The 16,859-nt window shown below is 44.7% G+C and overlaps 1 protein-coding gene across 1 annotated transcript in view; it reads left to right on the top strand.

Moving 5' to 3' along the window:
- Positions 1–16,859, top strand: part of LOC134406662 (zinc finger protein 436-like) — a 38,094-nt gene that overhangs the window by 10,263 nt on the left and 10,972 nt on the right. Inside the window, exons 4-5 of the mRNA XM_063138180.1 lie at positions 12,590–12,685; positions 13,435–14,193. Coding sequence (XP_062994250.1) covers positions 12,590–12,685; positions 13,435–14,193 — 855 coding nt within the window. The remainder of the gene's footprint in view (positions 1–12,589; positions 12,686–13,434; positions 14,194–16,859) is intronic.

The raw sequence follows: 16,859 nt of genomic DNA, 5'->3' as shown, positions 1-16,859 counted from the left end.
CTAAACTCTGAAACAGCAGTAGTTTACTTCAGTAGTCAAGTACTCCATCTCACCAGTGCTAACACACCAAAGTGAAGCAGATTAATTCAGTTGCCACTACATTGGGAGATCAGAAAGTACGGAAATGAAATTCTGTACTGCTGTTTGTGGGCATATGTGAAAATGCACAAAATTAAAGAAAAATGGGGCTATCAGCCTGCTATTCTGAAGGCAAAAAGCCACAGTTTTGAAACATTTCTGGAGAGTGGAAGAGCGCCATAGCACAAATGGCTGCCTGTAAAGAGAAGGCTTAATGGTTCGGGGCCTAATTATGATCCTATGGTTTTATAAAATGGCCTACTATGAGTCTCAAGTAGTAGGGAACTGTTGTGTTTTCCTTGTTGCCTGATCACGGAATAAGCAAGAGGAAAGAAGTATGCAGACTTTGCTGGCTTTGTGCATATGTCAAAAGTGAGGATGGGGAACATACGGCCCACCAAATGCAGTCTACTGTATACATGTACATTAGTAAGACTACTAAATTAATTCTGAGGAAACAGTAGGTGGTCTCATTCCCAGTGTTAGGGATGCAGTCCAGGGAAGTGAACGCCAAAGGCCAGTGGATTTCAATGGGACTTAGAGGTAGGGATGAGACTGGAAGAAAACCAGAGAAATCCTGGGGGGTGGGATATCTCCCACCCCAGGACATTTATTTCCAATTATTCCAACAATGAAAAAAAATTATATTTTCTCTTTTGGAATAAATGAAATGCTTTCAAGATAAAGTTTTACTCAAAACGTATAATTGAATATTTTTTATGTAAGACAATCGACAGCATTAGAGAATGATAATTGCTGTGTATACTACAAACATAAAAGGCTCAAATCCTAGATGCATTTCTGCACTTAAGATGCTGCCATCTTGATGACGGGAGCATTCAGGGCCTTCCAAAGGTTTCGAATTCTTGCTTGCCTTCTGCAAACCTCTGATCTCGTTTGGAGATTACAAGCAAATATCCTGCATCTCCTGTCCTTTGACCTGAACAGACAACCTGCTATAAAACTAAGGCATTTATACTTTTGAGGTGGCAGTCTTACCTGGGAGTAAGCTCCACTCAACAGGAGGTCATACTTCTGAGTAAACATGCTCTGTAATGCTCTGTTGCTCTGTAAATTTCATAAATATGCCAAATAGTACAATTTGATATGCTAAATGTTAAAAAAAAAAGCATTTTATGCTGTCCATAGGTTAAGGTTTTATAAAGTAAGTATTTCACGTATTTCCATTCCCCACCTCGCAAATTTCTATTCCCCCCCCCCCCCCGGAAAGAAACAGGGTTTTCCCTCCATGCCTTCAAAATGTTACATCTCTACTTGGAAGAGCTTAATATTCACTGTACTCATCATGTTGTTTTATTATATCTGGTCTGTGATTTTGCTTATTCAAAACCTGTGGGGCATCTACCGCAAACTTAAAAGTGACAAACCTTTATTTTAAATTTTCAAAGGCTGTATATAGATGACAGTTTTTCAGAACTGGAGGCAATATTGTAAAACTTATCCGTGGTGGTGGCATATGCTCATTCCCCCCCCCCCTGCACTGTTGTGGTCTCTGGTGAAATCAATTATGCAGGTTTCTGCCATTGTGGATCAGGCAGTACATGGTAAAAAGGAGAAATTAGCTCCCAGCAGTTCTGTAGGAGATCTGCGTACATCTGTCATAGGTACCTACTCAATTGTAGCCCTATTCAGGCATTCTAATCCCCCATGTGCTTAGATGGGCAGAGTGCCTACATGAGAAGAACAGGCTCCCCGCTGCAAATGTTCACCCTCCCAATTGTGGAGTGTGGCACAAGGGGTGTAGCCACTTCCACGTGGTTCTCATTGCATGAGGAATTAGAATGCTCAAAGTTTGCATCCCTGAAACAAGAATTTGCATATGCTAATTTATAGTATATGCAAATATACTATTTATAGTATATGCATATATTTATAGTAAATGCAAATATAGAAATAATGACTATAATAGAAATACAGTGCATCTCACCATAGTGGGAAAGAATGTTATCAGGTGGCCTGTGGGCCTCTTCAATTGGGTGTCCAGGTGCTAAGTCGCCAACTGCTGGTGTTGGGCAATTTCAAGCCCCCTGGGTGTACTTCTGTCTCACAGTTCTTGATCTTTAAACTGGATTATGCAGCCCATCAAATAGAGGGCATCTTCAGGTAGAGAACTGTCCTCTGAGAGTCCTTCAAATACAGGACTGTCCTCTATAAAGTAGGGCAGATGGCCATCGTATGCCCTTTCCCATCCTTCAGCTTAAACAATTTTTTAATAACCATATTTTGTTTAGTATTTGAGCATATCTTTTATCTAGTCCCCTTTAAAGAAAGAAACAAATATATATATATCCCTGGTATGGTGGCTATTAATACATTCTCCCTCTCATATGTTCACATTTTTAAAAAAAATTCTAGTAGTGAACTAGAAAAGAAATAAATATGTATTATATAGCCCTTTAAAAAGACAAAGAACAGTCCAAGACAACCTATTTCCACACAGCCAGCTCTCAACAATCATGTGAGGAATTCTGATAATGGACACAAAACCCACATATATTTTTGTGTAAGCTCACTTGAGAGAGAGGTTATGACAGAACAAGTTACTGTGAGGTGATTCCCCCCACCCCATTCTTCTGTGGTGTGTAAATATACCTTCACATAGACACTTCCCTATAGCACAACCTGTGCCCTCCAGATATGTTGAACTATATGCTGTCTGGGGACATTGGGAATTGTAGCCCAGCACATCTGGAAGGCACCAAGCTGGGGAGAACTGGCCTGTAGCCAGCTGCTGACCCTCCCTCCTACTTTAAAAGTGTCCCTCAAGATATCGCTAAATAAAAATTAACCTGGAGATACCTTCCTAAGAAAGCATTAGCATAGGAAAATAATGGTGAAATGTACAGCTGGATTTGGATGACCTTCTGTTGTCTTACTAAGGCACCAACAACAAGGCTAGTTCCTCTCCTTTATGTGTCAGAGTTCTCTGTTGGCCATCTCTAGCCTCCATATTTGTGAAAACGGGGGGCATTTACATCTAGAAGGGAATCTCAACCCTGTTATAGGGTGGGGAGTGGGGGGGGGGGCGGAAATCATAATCTTGTTGCACCTTAAAGATTTATGATTGCATAAGCCAGCCTTCTTCAACCTGATGGCCTCCAGATGCTTTTGGACTACAATTCCCAGCATTCCAGAGTATTGGCCATGCTGGCTAGGCCTGATGAGAATCAAACACCAAAATATCTGGGATTGGATCAAAATTTAGGCCTACTTCGAGTAGACCCACTGAGATGAATAGGACAAAAGTTGGTCATGATTTACTTGTCCCACTGATTTCAAGTGGTCCACTCTTTAAGCATGACTAAATCTGGATCCAACCGTGTGAAGCACGAAGTTCAGGAAGGCTGCTGTAAGCTTTCATTAACGAGTCCACACCAGACAAAGGTTCAGAAGATGGCTTTTTGCCTTATTCACTGTGGTTAATGCCATGGTTTAAGGTGTCTTGAACAGAGCCAAAGTTTGATCTGATCTGGTATAAAGTACCTTCTTAATACACCAAAGCGAATTAATAGTGTTTGGAAGTCAATGTCCTGGCGCATATTTTTGTGTCAGAAATTTAGACACTTCTAAGGTTATACAAAGGAAGCCAGGTGTTGTGTTTGGTCAAGAAAGAACCACTGATTCTCTAGATAGAAAAAGACAAATTGCTGGTTTCCTGGGCAATGCAGCATCTTTGCTACAGTGAATGGGGCCTTTCTGGCATCCATTTTGGAAAGAAACACTTGCGTTGTAGGAACAACAGAAATGAGGAACACCAGGGGCCTAGATGCAGCTATAACTTAGGGTGACCAACTGTCAGGATTTCCCCGGATTTGTCCTGGTTTTTGTTCTTTCCATGGTGTCGGGGGATTTTCTATAATTTTCAATAATGTCCTGGAATGACACACCTTCCCTTTTAAGGCTGCCATTAACATGGCAGGAGGGAGTGACATGCTCTCTTGAGGCACATCATTACCCTACCCCAAGCTCCAATTGAGGTCTTAAAGGGGAAAGTGGGTCATTCGTGGACATTATAGAAAAGGCCCCGATTGGAGTGGATGGTGGTGGTGCAGAATGAAATCCTTTCCCCTCCTCCACTCCAATTGGGTTCTTTAACGTGGCGGGGGAATAACGTACTTTCTGCAGGACTCAGAAAGGTGTTTCCCCACACATACACTAGGTGTCCTCTTTTTTGGTTTCCCAAATATGGTCACCCTACCGTAGCTAATCTCACCACAGCTAATAAAATCTGAGCTGAGTTGCATTTAAGGCCTGCTCTATGCATGCAGCAGAATGAAGTGATAAGATGGATGGCCTCAATTCAGATTGCAGGTGGTGGACCGTAATTGTGAATACTCCTTTAAAAATAAAATAATAAATACCTTCATAGAAAATTAGAACAGCAGGGAGTATCCCAGCACCTGTACCACCTGTGCTGGCTTTCCATTTTTAAGGTGCTTCCCACATAGAGGAGCATTCAAAAATCTGGACACCCTCCCACAATCTGAAGTGGTACAGTCCTTTCTCCCCTCATTCTGCGGCACTGGATACACAAAGATGCTTCTACACGCTGCTTTTATTGTGCAATTGCACTGCCTCATTCACAGAATTTTATGAGGGGAGTGTTGAAATGTGTGGTGGCCCTCCCATGTTTTCCCCACAGCCACTTCCACCTTTTTTCTTACCAGAAAAGAAACCATTAAGGACAAAAAGATGGAATAGCTATACAATGGCTGTTTATTAGTAGCGATAGGAGACTTTCATTCAAATTTGTGAATGATTCTACATGTGTAGCAATTGCAGGGAGAAAGTGGTGAGACACAGAAGGGGCAAACTGCATTTTGGCAGAGGGGCTTTGTTCCACATGTTAGATTTCTGAAATAAAGAATGGTGTATTTCACGCTAACGTTCCCATCCTAAACATATTTTCTCTGAAGTAAATCTATTAATTTTGATAGAGTTAACTTTCAAGTAAGCATGCTTAGGATTGTGGTCTCCTTTTAATTTCCAGCTTATGGTTTAGCTATAATTTCTTGGTGTTGTCTGACAAAAGTATTTCCCCCCTGACTAGTGCATAACAATGGAAAACCAATTTCATTTCACATAGGGCTCCAGCAATTGGGGTGGGGGACACACACTCGTCCCTGCTCATTCCAGTCTGGTGTCATCTATGGGACCGGTTTTATAAGGGCATTTACCTTACTCTGTCTCAGCTTGATGTTCATGAATTTTTATTTTGAGGGGTGAGCAGATTGATTTTCTTTGCTTATGGGTGGGGGTGGGGATGGGGTGGGATTTATTTTGGATTGTTTGGACTTGTTTGTATTTTCTATGGTTTTTATTATTGCCAATGGGTATGCCTTAAACAATCATAAATGCTGTCACAGCAGTATTATAGCCAAACTGAAGTCCAGGTTCCCCACTACCACCATCTTCTTTTCCTGGTATTGCCCTTGGTATTTTGCTCTATTTTCCTATTGTACTAATAGTGTCTGTCTTTTCTCTGTATGAAATAAACACCTTTTCTTTGGTTCCAAAATGCCTCTTTTTGACATCATCGGTCTTAAGTAATTGGGACTCCAGTTACTGCAATTTAACACAGACCTGGCCATGGCAACAGTTGCCTATAGTTTGTTGTTGGGTTAATTATTATTATTATTATTATTATTTATTTATTTATATAGCACCATCAATGTACATGGTGCTGTACAGAGTAAAACAGTAAATAGCAAGACCCTGCCGCATAGGCTTACAATCTAATAACTCTGGGTTGTTTAACCTATAAACAACCCAGAGTTTCCAGGTTCACATGTCATAAAACAACCCATTCTTGGGTTGTTCATTAAAACAAAATGACAAGTGCATGGCTTGCGTGCTCTACTGATTCCCATAATTTGGGGGTTAAACAACCCAGGCATTGTCAACATGTTGGAACTGGGCCTCTAAGTTTGGGCATCCTCCAGAAGCAAGAAATCGAAGCCATTTGCCAGAAATTGAAAATGCATCTCATTTTGTTGACAGACCCATGGGCTAGCACACGATTTCTAAGGGTAGGGAAGGCCAGGCCTAGTCTTGAAATGCATTATTTATTAATTCAAGCTACCATTTGAGCCCATTTCCATTTGGACAGTTTCCACAATTTTCATGGTCCCTTTTAAATTTGACTGCACCTTGTTTAGGTCTGGCCCTAGAACCCATCTGGGAGCTCCAGACAATATGGTAGAAGATGGTTCAAGCAGATTTTCTTGGGTGGTAGGTGTAAGAAGATACAAGTGGATGTCAATTGAAAAGCAATCCTGCTTCAATTCTGGCTTTATGTTTTATATCACCTTTTCACACAAAATAATATTCTTTTTGTTAAAGAGACCCTATTTTTCTCCGTTAGAAGGCAGCAGACACAAAAGTGACTGCAGCTGGTGCTGATAAATAGGGCTGAATCCAGACTTAGTCATACATAAAGGAAACCCGTTGAATTCAATAGGATTTATGTTAGTCATGGCTGATTTAAGTCCTATTGAATTCAATGGATCTGCTCTAAATAAGACGAAGTCTGGACCCATCCCATAGTGTCTCCAGGACCCAGAGCATATTTCTGTATTTGGTGAGGTCTTTCCCACACAGACAAGAGGTCTTGCTACTGATATCTGGTAAGAAAGAAGCCCTAAAAGCATTTTAGATGTTTTTGCCTGCCTGGAGGAGAATTTGAACTTTTGTGGTGATTTGTGAGTGAATGTGTGTGTGTGCAGGTTCACACTAAGCTTTGAAGCAAATATAAGAATGGTTTTCAAAATAGTGGATCACAGACAAGACTGCAAACAAAAAACTCCTGGTTGAGATGTCACCTTGTCTATTGCTCTCAAGCCCTCCATATCTGCAATAGGGGAATAATAATATTGTATAGGTAGGTACCTGAATTTGTCCATTTCCCCCCTCCCCTTCCTATCCCTTTTCTAAGGAAAAATATTGTAAGCCATAATTTTATATTGAATATGTTGAGTGCATTGGCAGAAATATAGTATATAAATGTAAATATTTTAATAATATTTACCTACCTTGCAGGGGTGTAGTAAAGATTACATAGATGTATTGATTCCAGAGGTTGCCTTCCTCCAACACGAAGAGCTCTCATTTAGGAGGCTTTCCTCTATCAAATTCAACTCCTCCTGTTGGAGGAAAGGAACCTCTGGATCCATCCCAATGTGTGTAAAGTGCTAAAGTACCATAGAATGTTGACATTCTGAATGGGGGCCTAGAGGGCTGGAAGAGGGCTAACAAATTGAGGTTTAATCTAGATAAGACACAGGAGCTCCTGGTCCAAAAGGAGATGGTCTCTGGAATAGAGATTCAACCTGTTTTGGATAGAGTAGTGCTCCCCCTGAAGAATCAGGGTCATAGTCTGAGGATGCTCCTGGATGCAACTTTACACCTGGGTGACCAGGTAGTAGCTGTAGCCAGGAGTGCCTTTGACCTGCTAAAGCTGGTATGTCAGCTATGCCCTTTCCCAAGGGCGGTGGGGTCAGTCCTGGCCATGGCAACACAGGCCTTAGTCACATTACATCCAGGTTGGATTATTGCAACTCACTCCAGAAGGGGGCACCTTTGAAGTTTCAGTTGGTCCAGGATGCAGCTTCAAAAGTGTTGGTGGGCACTTGCACATGGGATCATGTGATGTCAATCCTGCAAGAGCTGTACTATTCCCAATCTCCTTCCAGGCCCACTTCAAGTACTGGTGATTACCTTTAAAGCCCTAAATAGCTTAAAGGCTCCTTCCATGATGCATTAGGGATCGCCACTTTGCTAAGATCAGAAGTAGCCTTTCTCTGTGTCCTATCTAGGGTGGAAGCACATTTGAATGGGAAGAGAGATGGGACATCCTTAGTGACTGTACCCAGACTATGGAATGCCTTTGTGTGTCCTTTCCTCTTTTGGTGTTTTGCAGCAAACGTTGAAGCCCATCTTATTCTGGCAGGCTTTTGTTTTTAGCAGACAATGTTTTTATGATTTGGTTTTAAATGCCAGCCCTCTCTCTCTCTTCTTGGTTGTTTTATATTGTTGTTTTTAATGAAACTGTAATTTTTAAATGTTGTAAACTGCCCCGTGTGGTGCTTTTGCGTCAGAAGGGTGGGATAGAAAAGATTTAATGAAATAAATCTTGTATATATTCATTTTCTGCTCTGGTACTGCTTACTTTTGCTGCTGGAAGCAAATGCCATGGAAATGGACTGATGCTTTAATCCCCCACTGCCCCCCTCCATAATACCTATTCTTGGCTAAATTGTGGCTAGCTGACCATGGTTCACCAGGACTTAAAACTCAACAGCATCCTATAAACCTCTTGCTCACTCAGCTTGAAAATATATTCCACTTATTTATTTTTCATGTGCTGCAGGCATTATTATTATTTTCATTTCTAAAAATAAAGATCCAGAGCTCCAAACTGCCCGAAGGTTATGCTCTCAAACTCGGAAACCCTGACTCTTCATCCCAGATGAGTAGAGGTCTGCTGTAATTATTCAGCAATAGTGGATTAATAAATCATTGTCAGCATCTATATATAGTTCCTAGCATTTCATTCCACTCCCCCAAAATTCCGTCATAGTCTCAGAGCCAAGAAACACAGCCCAGGGAGGGGCTATGCATAAAGGAACAGACCTGGTTCTCAGTGGTTGGGGGCAACAGAAGCAGATATAGATAGCAGACTTGGCCTTCACTCTAATGGTGTCCCTGATTTCACTTTTTTTTTACTTTCTCCCAGTATATCTGAATGGGGCTCATTCATTTCTGTATGGAAAAATAAAGCAATGCACTTAGAACATTTAAACCATTCACCTCTGCCATTGGGCAGATTTCCTTTGTTTGCCAGCAGGAAGTTAAAATGTCTTTCTGCACAGAATGCTCAGAAAAACAGTGCAGTCCCCTTCACCCCACTTTTCAGTGGTGGCACCTAAATAATTGAATTCCATCCTAAGCATGTATGCCTGGCTCTTTTGGGATCTGTAAGAGGCCAGGTGAAGTCCCCTGCTCCTTGTTTGGGCTTTTAAATGGCATTTGATCTTCCTTTTAGGATATTTATTTCCTGTGTTTTTACCTACATGGAGCTCAAGGGGTATACATGGTTTCCCCCCCTACCTGGTTTTGACCCCCACAACAAATCTCTAAGGTTGGTTTGGCTGAGTGCTTGGCTGTCCCAAGAAGGTCACCCAGTGAGCTTGTTGGCTGTGTGGGGAATTGAACACAGGTCTCCCTGGTCCCAAGGTGACACTACACCAAAGGTCTTGTTCCTTTCTCTTTCACTATTCATCTGAATATCAGGTGCTCTGTGAAGAAGCAGGAGTGGTGGGCTGCATGTAAGCAAGGTTCCCACGGACAATTCCACTAAAACTAATCTTAGAAACAAAATGACTGGGTTGACTAGATTAGGGGAGAACAATTTTTTTTTGTCCATTCCCTCAGGGATAATCTGTTTGCACATGCGCACACACACACTGCTTTGTTGCGTAGTGCTGAAGCCAAAAGGAGAGGAGCTGCCTCTTTTGTCTTTCCCTCTTTCTGCCACCCATTCTCTCTCAGTCTCTTCTTTCTCCCCACTCAGTGGTCTGAACGGATTGCTTGCAGAAGGCTTTTGAAATGAGGCCGAGGGCAGCATATTGCTCACCCCCTGGACTAGATAGTAGGGTGACCATAATGGAAAGGAGGACAGGGCTCCTGTATCTAACAGTTGGATTGAAAAGGGAATTTCAGCAGGTGTTATTGGTACGCATGCAGCACCTAGTGAAATTCCCTCTTCATCAAAACAGTTAAAGTTGCAGGAGCCCTGTCACGCTAGGCAGGGCTCCTGCAACTTTAACTGTTGTGATGAAGAGATTTCACCAGGAGCTGCAGGCATACAAACGACACAACTGTTAAAGATACAGGAGCCCTGTCCTCATTTCCATGTGGTCACCCTATCTACTAGATAGCTCTCTAAGCCTTGTAGGAACAAGACAGGAGAGCAATATCAGATGAGGTCAAAGGCCCACCTTTTCCAGCTCCTGGTTTCCCACAAGTGGATACCTCCTGGAGTTTTGTAGTGCTGGGCAAGTAAGGTGTCAAGGCAATAAGCCCCTCTCCCATGTTTGCCCTGCGGGGGATTAAAGCAACTGTCACTCAGTGGCATGTCAGCCTGAATTCTGGAGGACTCATTGAGCTATTATGGCCAAGAACCCGATCTCATTTGAAAGCTGCCTCCATTCGATTAACCCAGGGATGCTAAAACTAAATAAAACATATATTGCTAAAACTAAATCAATCTATCAGTAAAAGTTATCACAGGGATGGGGAACGTGTGGCCCTCCAGATGTTGTTGGGACTGCAACATCTGGTTCCAGATTGGGCTGTTCTTGTTTGTAGCTGCAATTGTGTTGTAGGGGTTTTGTACTATCTAGGCCAGAAGTTTTATTGCTGGTGTTTCTTGTTTTTAATTTTAAAAAATTGCAATTTTTTTTTGCTGTTATCAGCTATTTTTGTTATTATAAGGGTTTTTATTATTGTTGTAAGGCTCCTCGGGAGGGCTCCTGCCCCGAAAGACAGCCTAGGCACATTGTAAGCAGGTGGCTACTAGGAGGAGGGCTTTCTCCGCTGTGGCACCCCGGTTGTGGAATGAGCTCCCCAGAGAGGTCCGTCTGGTGCCTACACTGTACTCTTTTCGTCGCCAGCTGAAGACCTTTTTATTCTCTCAGTATTTTAACACTTAATTTTAACTCAAATTTAAACTTTACTGTTCTAACTCTGTATTTTAATCTTATATCAATTTTGCTGCGTGGTTTTATCCTGATTGTGCTTTTTATACTGTATTTTGTATTTGTGCTTTTTAACCTGTTGGTTGTTTTATGATGGTTTTAATTTTTGTGAACCGCCCAGAGAGCTTCGGCTATTGGGCGGTATAAAAAAACACGAAATAAATAAATCACCAAATCTCCCCATTTCCCCCAACCTGGTGCCCTCCAGATGTGTGGGCCGCTGGCCATTCTAGTCCAACCACATCCGGAGGGCCGCCCCTGTTCCCCAGCCCTGGATCAAAAGCGTCACGTTGGGCCCGATCCAGCAGGCTCCCCCGCTCTGCTTCCGTGCTTCGGGCTTGCCTGGGCCCAGGAGGGCTTCCTTCCTTCCTTCCGGCCGGGCTGGAGCAGGAGCTGCCTCTCTTGTTTGGGGTTGTTCCGCGTGCAAAACAGGAGCGATGCCGCTAGAGGGCTCTGGCCATTGTCAAAAAGGAGGAGAAGGGGGAGAAAAAAAAAGGAGGCGACTGTGCTCATTTTTTCTCGCTCCTGCTACCGCTGACGATTTTGGGGGCTGAACTTCCCAGGTCAGAACCAGAGAGAGAGAAAGGGAGAGCCCTGGTTGTTGCTTCTCCTTCTGCTTTCGTAGCAGCCGCCCTGGCAGCGTAGATTCCTTCCGCCTGCCGGGAGCCTTCGGCTTAGGAGATCTCGGTTTGGCTCCAGCCACATCTTCTGGAGGAGGGGGAAAAGAGAGAGAGAGAGAGAAAGAAAGGTCTCGTAGCCTCGTGATTTTGTTTTTAGGGGCGATCGCGAACTCTGCGGCTCTCAGGGGCCAAATCCCGAAGCCAGAGACTTCCAGGTAACTCTGAACGATCGGGGTTGGGCACCGGCCAAAGTCCAGCAACGCAGCCAGGCAACTTCCTCAGGAAGGAGAGAGAAAGGGGTGGGGGGTGGGTGGGAGGAGGGGGGGGGATAAATAAATAAATAAATTAAGTAAAACACTCTATGATAAACCAGAGAAGCCAACGCATGGCAAATCTTCTCAGAACCTCTGAGCGGTCGTCTGAATCCCCCTTCGCTGGTTTCAAAACCTGGGTCTCCCCTACGTATATAAACAAGAGACGTGGAGCGGGGTGTGGGGAAGCTTTCAAGACGCGAGAATGACGTAGATCTTGGGGGTGGGGAGGTGGGGTGGCGGAAGTAGGAAAGGTGGCCACCTTTCTCTCTTACACCCCCCACCACCCACCCTCCCAGGGTTGGTGTACCTCTAAAAATCTTGCGTGGGCTGCAGAAATTTGGCAGGAGAGGCTTCCCCCGCCCCCCCGCTGCTGCTGCTCTTCCAGGGCCAGGAAAAGCCTCACCTGTTGAATTCCTGCCAGTTGCGAAGTTGTTAAAAGCGCACACAGGCAAGCCTTGTTGGGGAGGCAGGAGATACTAGAGGACTGATGTAGGACAGGATTGATATGGATTACAACACCCATCACTCCTGTCCATTGGCCATGTTGGCTGAGGCTGATAGGGGTTGTAGTCCAGCCACATCCGGAGGGCCGCAGCAGGTTCCCCACCCCTGATATAAAGGGTAGAGCAACGAGTGCTATCTCAAAGTGGCTTTGAGCCTTTGAGGTCAGGAGAGCAGATACTGTCACCAGAGGTCTGGCCATATGACAGGCTCCACAGCAACAGGGTTGGTGTTCAATTCTGAGCAGGGGATACTTATTCTTTCAGAGGCCAGAGCCTTCTGCAGAAGTGACTGATGTATTTTGCTGAGATACAGTGGGCCCTTCTGGACCCATGCCAGAGACCTGTCTACAGGGACATTGTACAGGACAATTATGGGACTCTACTCTCACTAGGTAAGGACTTTTCTTTTTATTTATTTCTTTTTATTTATTTATTTTTTAAAAAATAAAACTTTAAGGAGTAAAGGATGACTATTGCAAACTTGAGATCCCAGAAATACAAAAACGTATGGGGATAATAATATTGACTTCTGCTGGCGTAAGAATCTGCAAGCGATTGAGTTATGCAGAACTCTTGATCGGGCTGGAGAGTTTCTGTGCAGCCCAGAAGATAGCATGTTAAGCCAGCAAGAAAAATGTATTAGGATGCCTACTTATTTATTAACTCAAAGAAAAGGCTCAGTAGATTAGGATTACTCCATCTTGTGGTGGATGGAGAGATGAAAGAACGTTAGGAGGTGATTTCCTGTCCCTGGGTGTTCAGCAATTGTACATCACAGCATTTGGTGGGTTGTGAGCGAATGTAATAACTCTGGTGGAATTCCCATGAATTCTGCCAGTTAGCAGAATGTCAGGAATTAGAAACTAGTGCCACTATCTGATTTGTGGCCTTCTGAACCACAGGTCAGGGTGCGACCCTTCACACAGAGCAGTGCTCCTAAGGTGTGACATCAGCAAATGGGTGCTATTTGGCTCTTTCTGACCCAGTCCATCCAAAGAGCTTGGGGTGGGTGGGTACGACCACTTAAAAACAACACTCAATCAAGCCAGCAAGGTAAAGTATCCACGAAAATATAAACTAGCATCTATTGAAACAATGCCAGGTTTTCCCCATGGTGGCTTTACCCTCTTTCTTTTGCTAGATGGAGGGACCATGAACTCCAGTTCCCAGCCTGGAAGTGCCGAGGCTGTGCAGGCACAGAAGCAGTTGCCGGGGCGGTCAGAAGGCTCCCTTTACCGGGGCCAGAGTCAAGCCGGGCAGCAAGGTGAGGATGGTGGGAAAGGATGGGCCAAGCCTCCTCTTCTTCCTCCAATGCCGAAAGACAACCCCACTATCCCACCCAGGGTGTACATGGGGCCTAGCCCAAACTTGTGTGTCCAGTGTGGGGAGAGCCTTGCTCAGGCTCAGCCTAGCCTCGCCCAGCCCCAGAGAGCCCCCCGCTCTGCCGAGAAGCTGTACCCGTGCGCCGATTGCGGGAAAAGCTTTGGCGTGAGCTCCCATCTCACTATTCACCGGAGAATCCACACCGGCGAGAAACCGTACGAGTGCAACGATTGCGGGAAAAGGTTCAGCCAGAGCTCCACCCTTGTCCTCCACCGGCGCATCCACACGGGAGAGAAGCCTTACAAATGCGCAGATTGTGGGAAGAGCTTCTCGGTGAGTTCCCACCTGACGAAACACCAGCGAATCCACACCGGAGAGAAGCCTTACGAGTGCCAAGCCTGTGGGAAAAGATTCAGTCAGAGTTCTACCCTCATCCTGCACCAGAGAATCCACACGGGGGAGAGGCCTTACAAATGCAACGAGTGCGGGAAAACCTTCAGCGTGAGCTCACACCTTACCATCCACCACAGAATTCACACAGGGGAGAAACCGTATCGCTGCATGGAATGTGGGAAAAGTTTCCGACAGAGGTCCGGCCTCAGCACTCATCAGAAGACTCATATGATCCTTGTGAGGCCTTACAAATGCTCACCATAAAAGACCAGGCCACAAACCTATCTGCCAGTTCACAACAAAAAAATTCCCAATTAAAGAAACGAAAAAAATACTGAGAAGGGGACTGGCCGCATTGAGCATTTTGCGCTCGGAAATGCAAAATTCAGTAACCGGAAAAACGGAGACTTTGTCCTTAAGAATCACACCAAGAAGAAGACTTATGCAAATGTGCATACTTTGCCTTAAGTTGCATGCTTTATTGTAGGTGTCCTGTTGGAAATGTGGATATATATTTTTCTTTGACACTTTTCAGGTCACAGTCTGTTAGCAAGTGAGAGCTAGGACTCTCAGGATATTAGGAGTCTATAGGTCTACAGGAGCTGAATGCTAGGTCGGGTTAATTTTGAAAACATCTTAGTTCAAGCCTGCTTGGAAGTTACATTCTCTGGACCTGGAAGACTTTGTCCTGTCCAGTTGCCTCAATGAGCCACACTTTGGATCACAATCTGCTAGCCATTTGCCCGGCACCTTCAGAGAGCTGGTTCTGTTCAGTGACTGGAAATAAGAGGGCCGAGTTGGCCGTGCTTCTGCGTTTGGAAAGCCTCCTTGAGACTTATGGGAGGCTCTGGGCACTGGGTGGGTACTGTGAGTGTGCAAGCCCCACTCCACCCACATACAGAGTTAGGGCCTTTCCAGAGTCATTTGTGGCATGAGATCCAGACATGCTCCTTCAAGCAAGCACTTCCGCTTCAGGGATCTTATATTTCCCAAACAATCAAGCCACAATAGATTGACACTTGGGATGTGCCGTTCTTTCCTTGGCTAGCAGTTTGGACGGCTGTCTGAAATGCGATAGCACATCATAGACACCGACTGGATAGCACCCGTGACGTCATGGAGACTGTCTTGTTTGACATACGTTTTTTCTGGGCAGTCCCCAAATGCAGAAAGGTCCTTGTGATGATTTGAAAGGAAAAGGCGGTGGATAGTACACCAGCAAGTCTGCTCTTCTTCACAGCAACACTCTGCCATTTTGGAAATGTTTTCTTTTGCTCAGTTGCTTCTTATTTCTCTCGTTGTTTTTAAATGGTTTTTTAGTGTCATGGTTGGCTGTTTTCTATGTCGTATGATTGTAAGCCCTGCCGGGGGCTACGGCTTTGGCTGGAAAGTGGGACCGAAATGCAAATCAACAATAATGAATAATGACTTTCCTTTTGAAATGTTGGTTGAAGGATGGGTCCTCCCCACTCCCCAAAGCTACAGCACTCATTTCTGATGTGTTTTGTTTTTGAAAAAGAAGATGGGAGGGGGAGAAGGTGGGAGGCTATTCTCACACAGCAAGGCTATACCACAGGATTGCCACTCCAAGACCTGATCTGTCCCTTTAAAAGTCCTGGAGCAGCAGGATAGGATAGAGGCCACCATTCTTCTGCACATGACGCAGCCAGTGCAGCTTCGGTTTTACTTCAGAGAAGGTGTGGGAGAAGTGTGGACAAAGGGGCAGGCCACTTGATGGAGAAACGGGGTGGGATCCCCCATGGCTCTGTAAATCATTTCCTGCCTCTAGAAAAAAGGTGGATGAAAGCGGCTGGTCAAGGCAGTGGTTGATAACACCTACATGCTGTCACGAAAGTGGACAGAGATTTTCTCTCTCTCTCTCTCTCTCTCCCACACCCATAAGACTCGAACTCGGGGCTCACCAAGTAAAACTGACTGGCAGCACAGATGAAAGAAAGTCCTACTTCACAAAATGTATTATTGACTTACAGAATTCCTTGTCATATGATACAGGTGGGGAACCAGTGGCCTTCCGGATGCTGTTGGATTCCAGCTCCCATTAGCCCCAGCCAGCATGGTCAGGGCTGATGGAAGCTGTTTTCCACCAAGATCTGCAGGGCCACAGGTTCTTCATCCCTGTCATATGACGTGAATTGAAACTGGGCTGCTTCACAAGTCACAATAAGTCACAGTGGTTTCATTCACCTGTGGGGCTCCAAAACGTGCACTGGCCACCATTTTGAATACGCTAGTGGCGTTGGCGACTTGTTCTAGGTTTATCCGAGGGTTGTTTACCCCTCAAATAACCCACGATGCCTGGGTTCACATGGCATGAAAAGCCGCAGTGCACCCCCGCCACAGTTTGCATATTCAAAATGGCGGCTGGCATGCGTCTTGGAGCCCTGTGGGTGGATTAACCCACGGTGGCTTACCGTGATGTGCAAACCAGGTAACTGGCTTAAATGGCTTTAAAGCAGGATTAGACAAATGCATGGAGGGATCAGCCTATTGGCCATGATGGCTAAATAGAACTTCCATATTCAGAGGCAGTATGCCTCCAGATACTAATTGCTTGGAGATCGGGAATGCCTGTTACCTTCATGCCTTGCTTGTGGGCATCCCAGAAACATCAGGTTACCTGTTGGCCTTTTTTCTTCTCTGACTTATCTTATATTCTGAGCTTTTAAAGGGACAAGCAGGTTCTCTGATTTGAATCTGGAAAGCCCACATCCTCCCCCTTTCATTGTGTGGGGCAGCATGTAGGTCAGCCTTCCCTACCATGGTGCTCTCCAGAGGTTTTGTACTACAACTCCCATCAGCCCCAGCCAGTTGTACTTCACACCCTCTGGA

This window comes from Elgaria multicarinata, chromosome 11 (genome assembly GCF_023053635.1).
Source record: "Elgaria multicarinata webbii isolate HBS135686 ecotype San Diego chromosome 11, rElgMul1.1.pri, whole genome shotgun sequence".
Lineage (NCBI taxonomy): Eukaryota > Metazoa > Chordata > Lepidosauria > Squamata > Anguidae > Elgaria > Elgaria multicarinata.
This window is presented reverse-complemented; position numbering and strand designations above follow the sequence as displayed.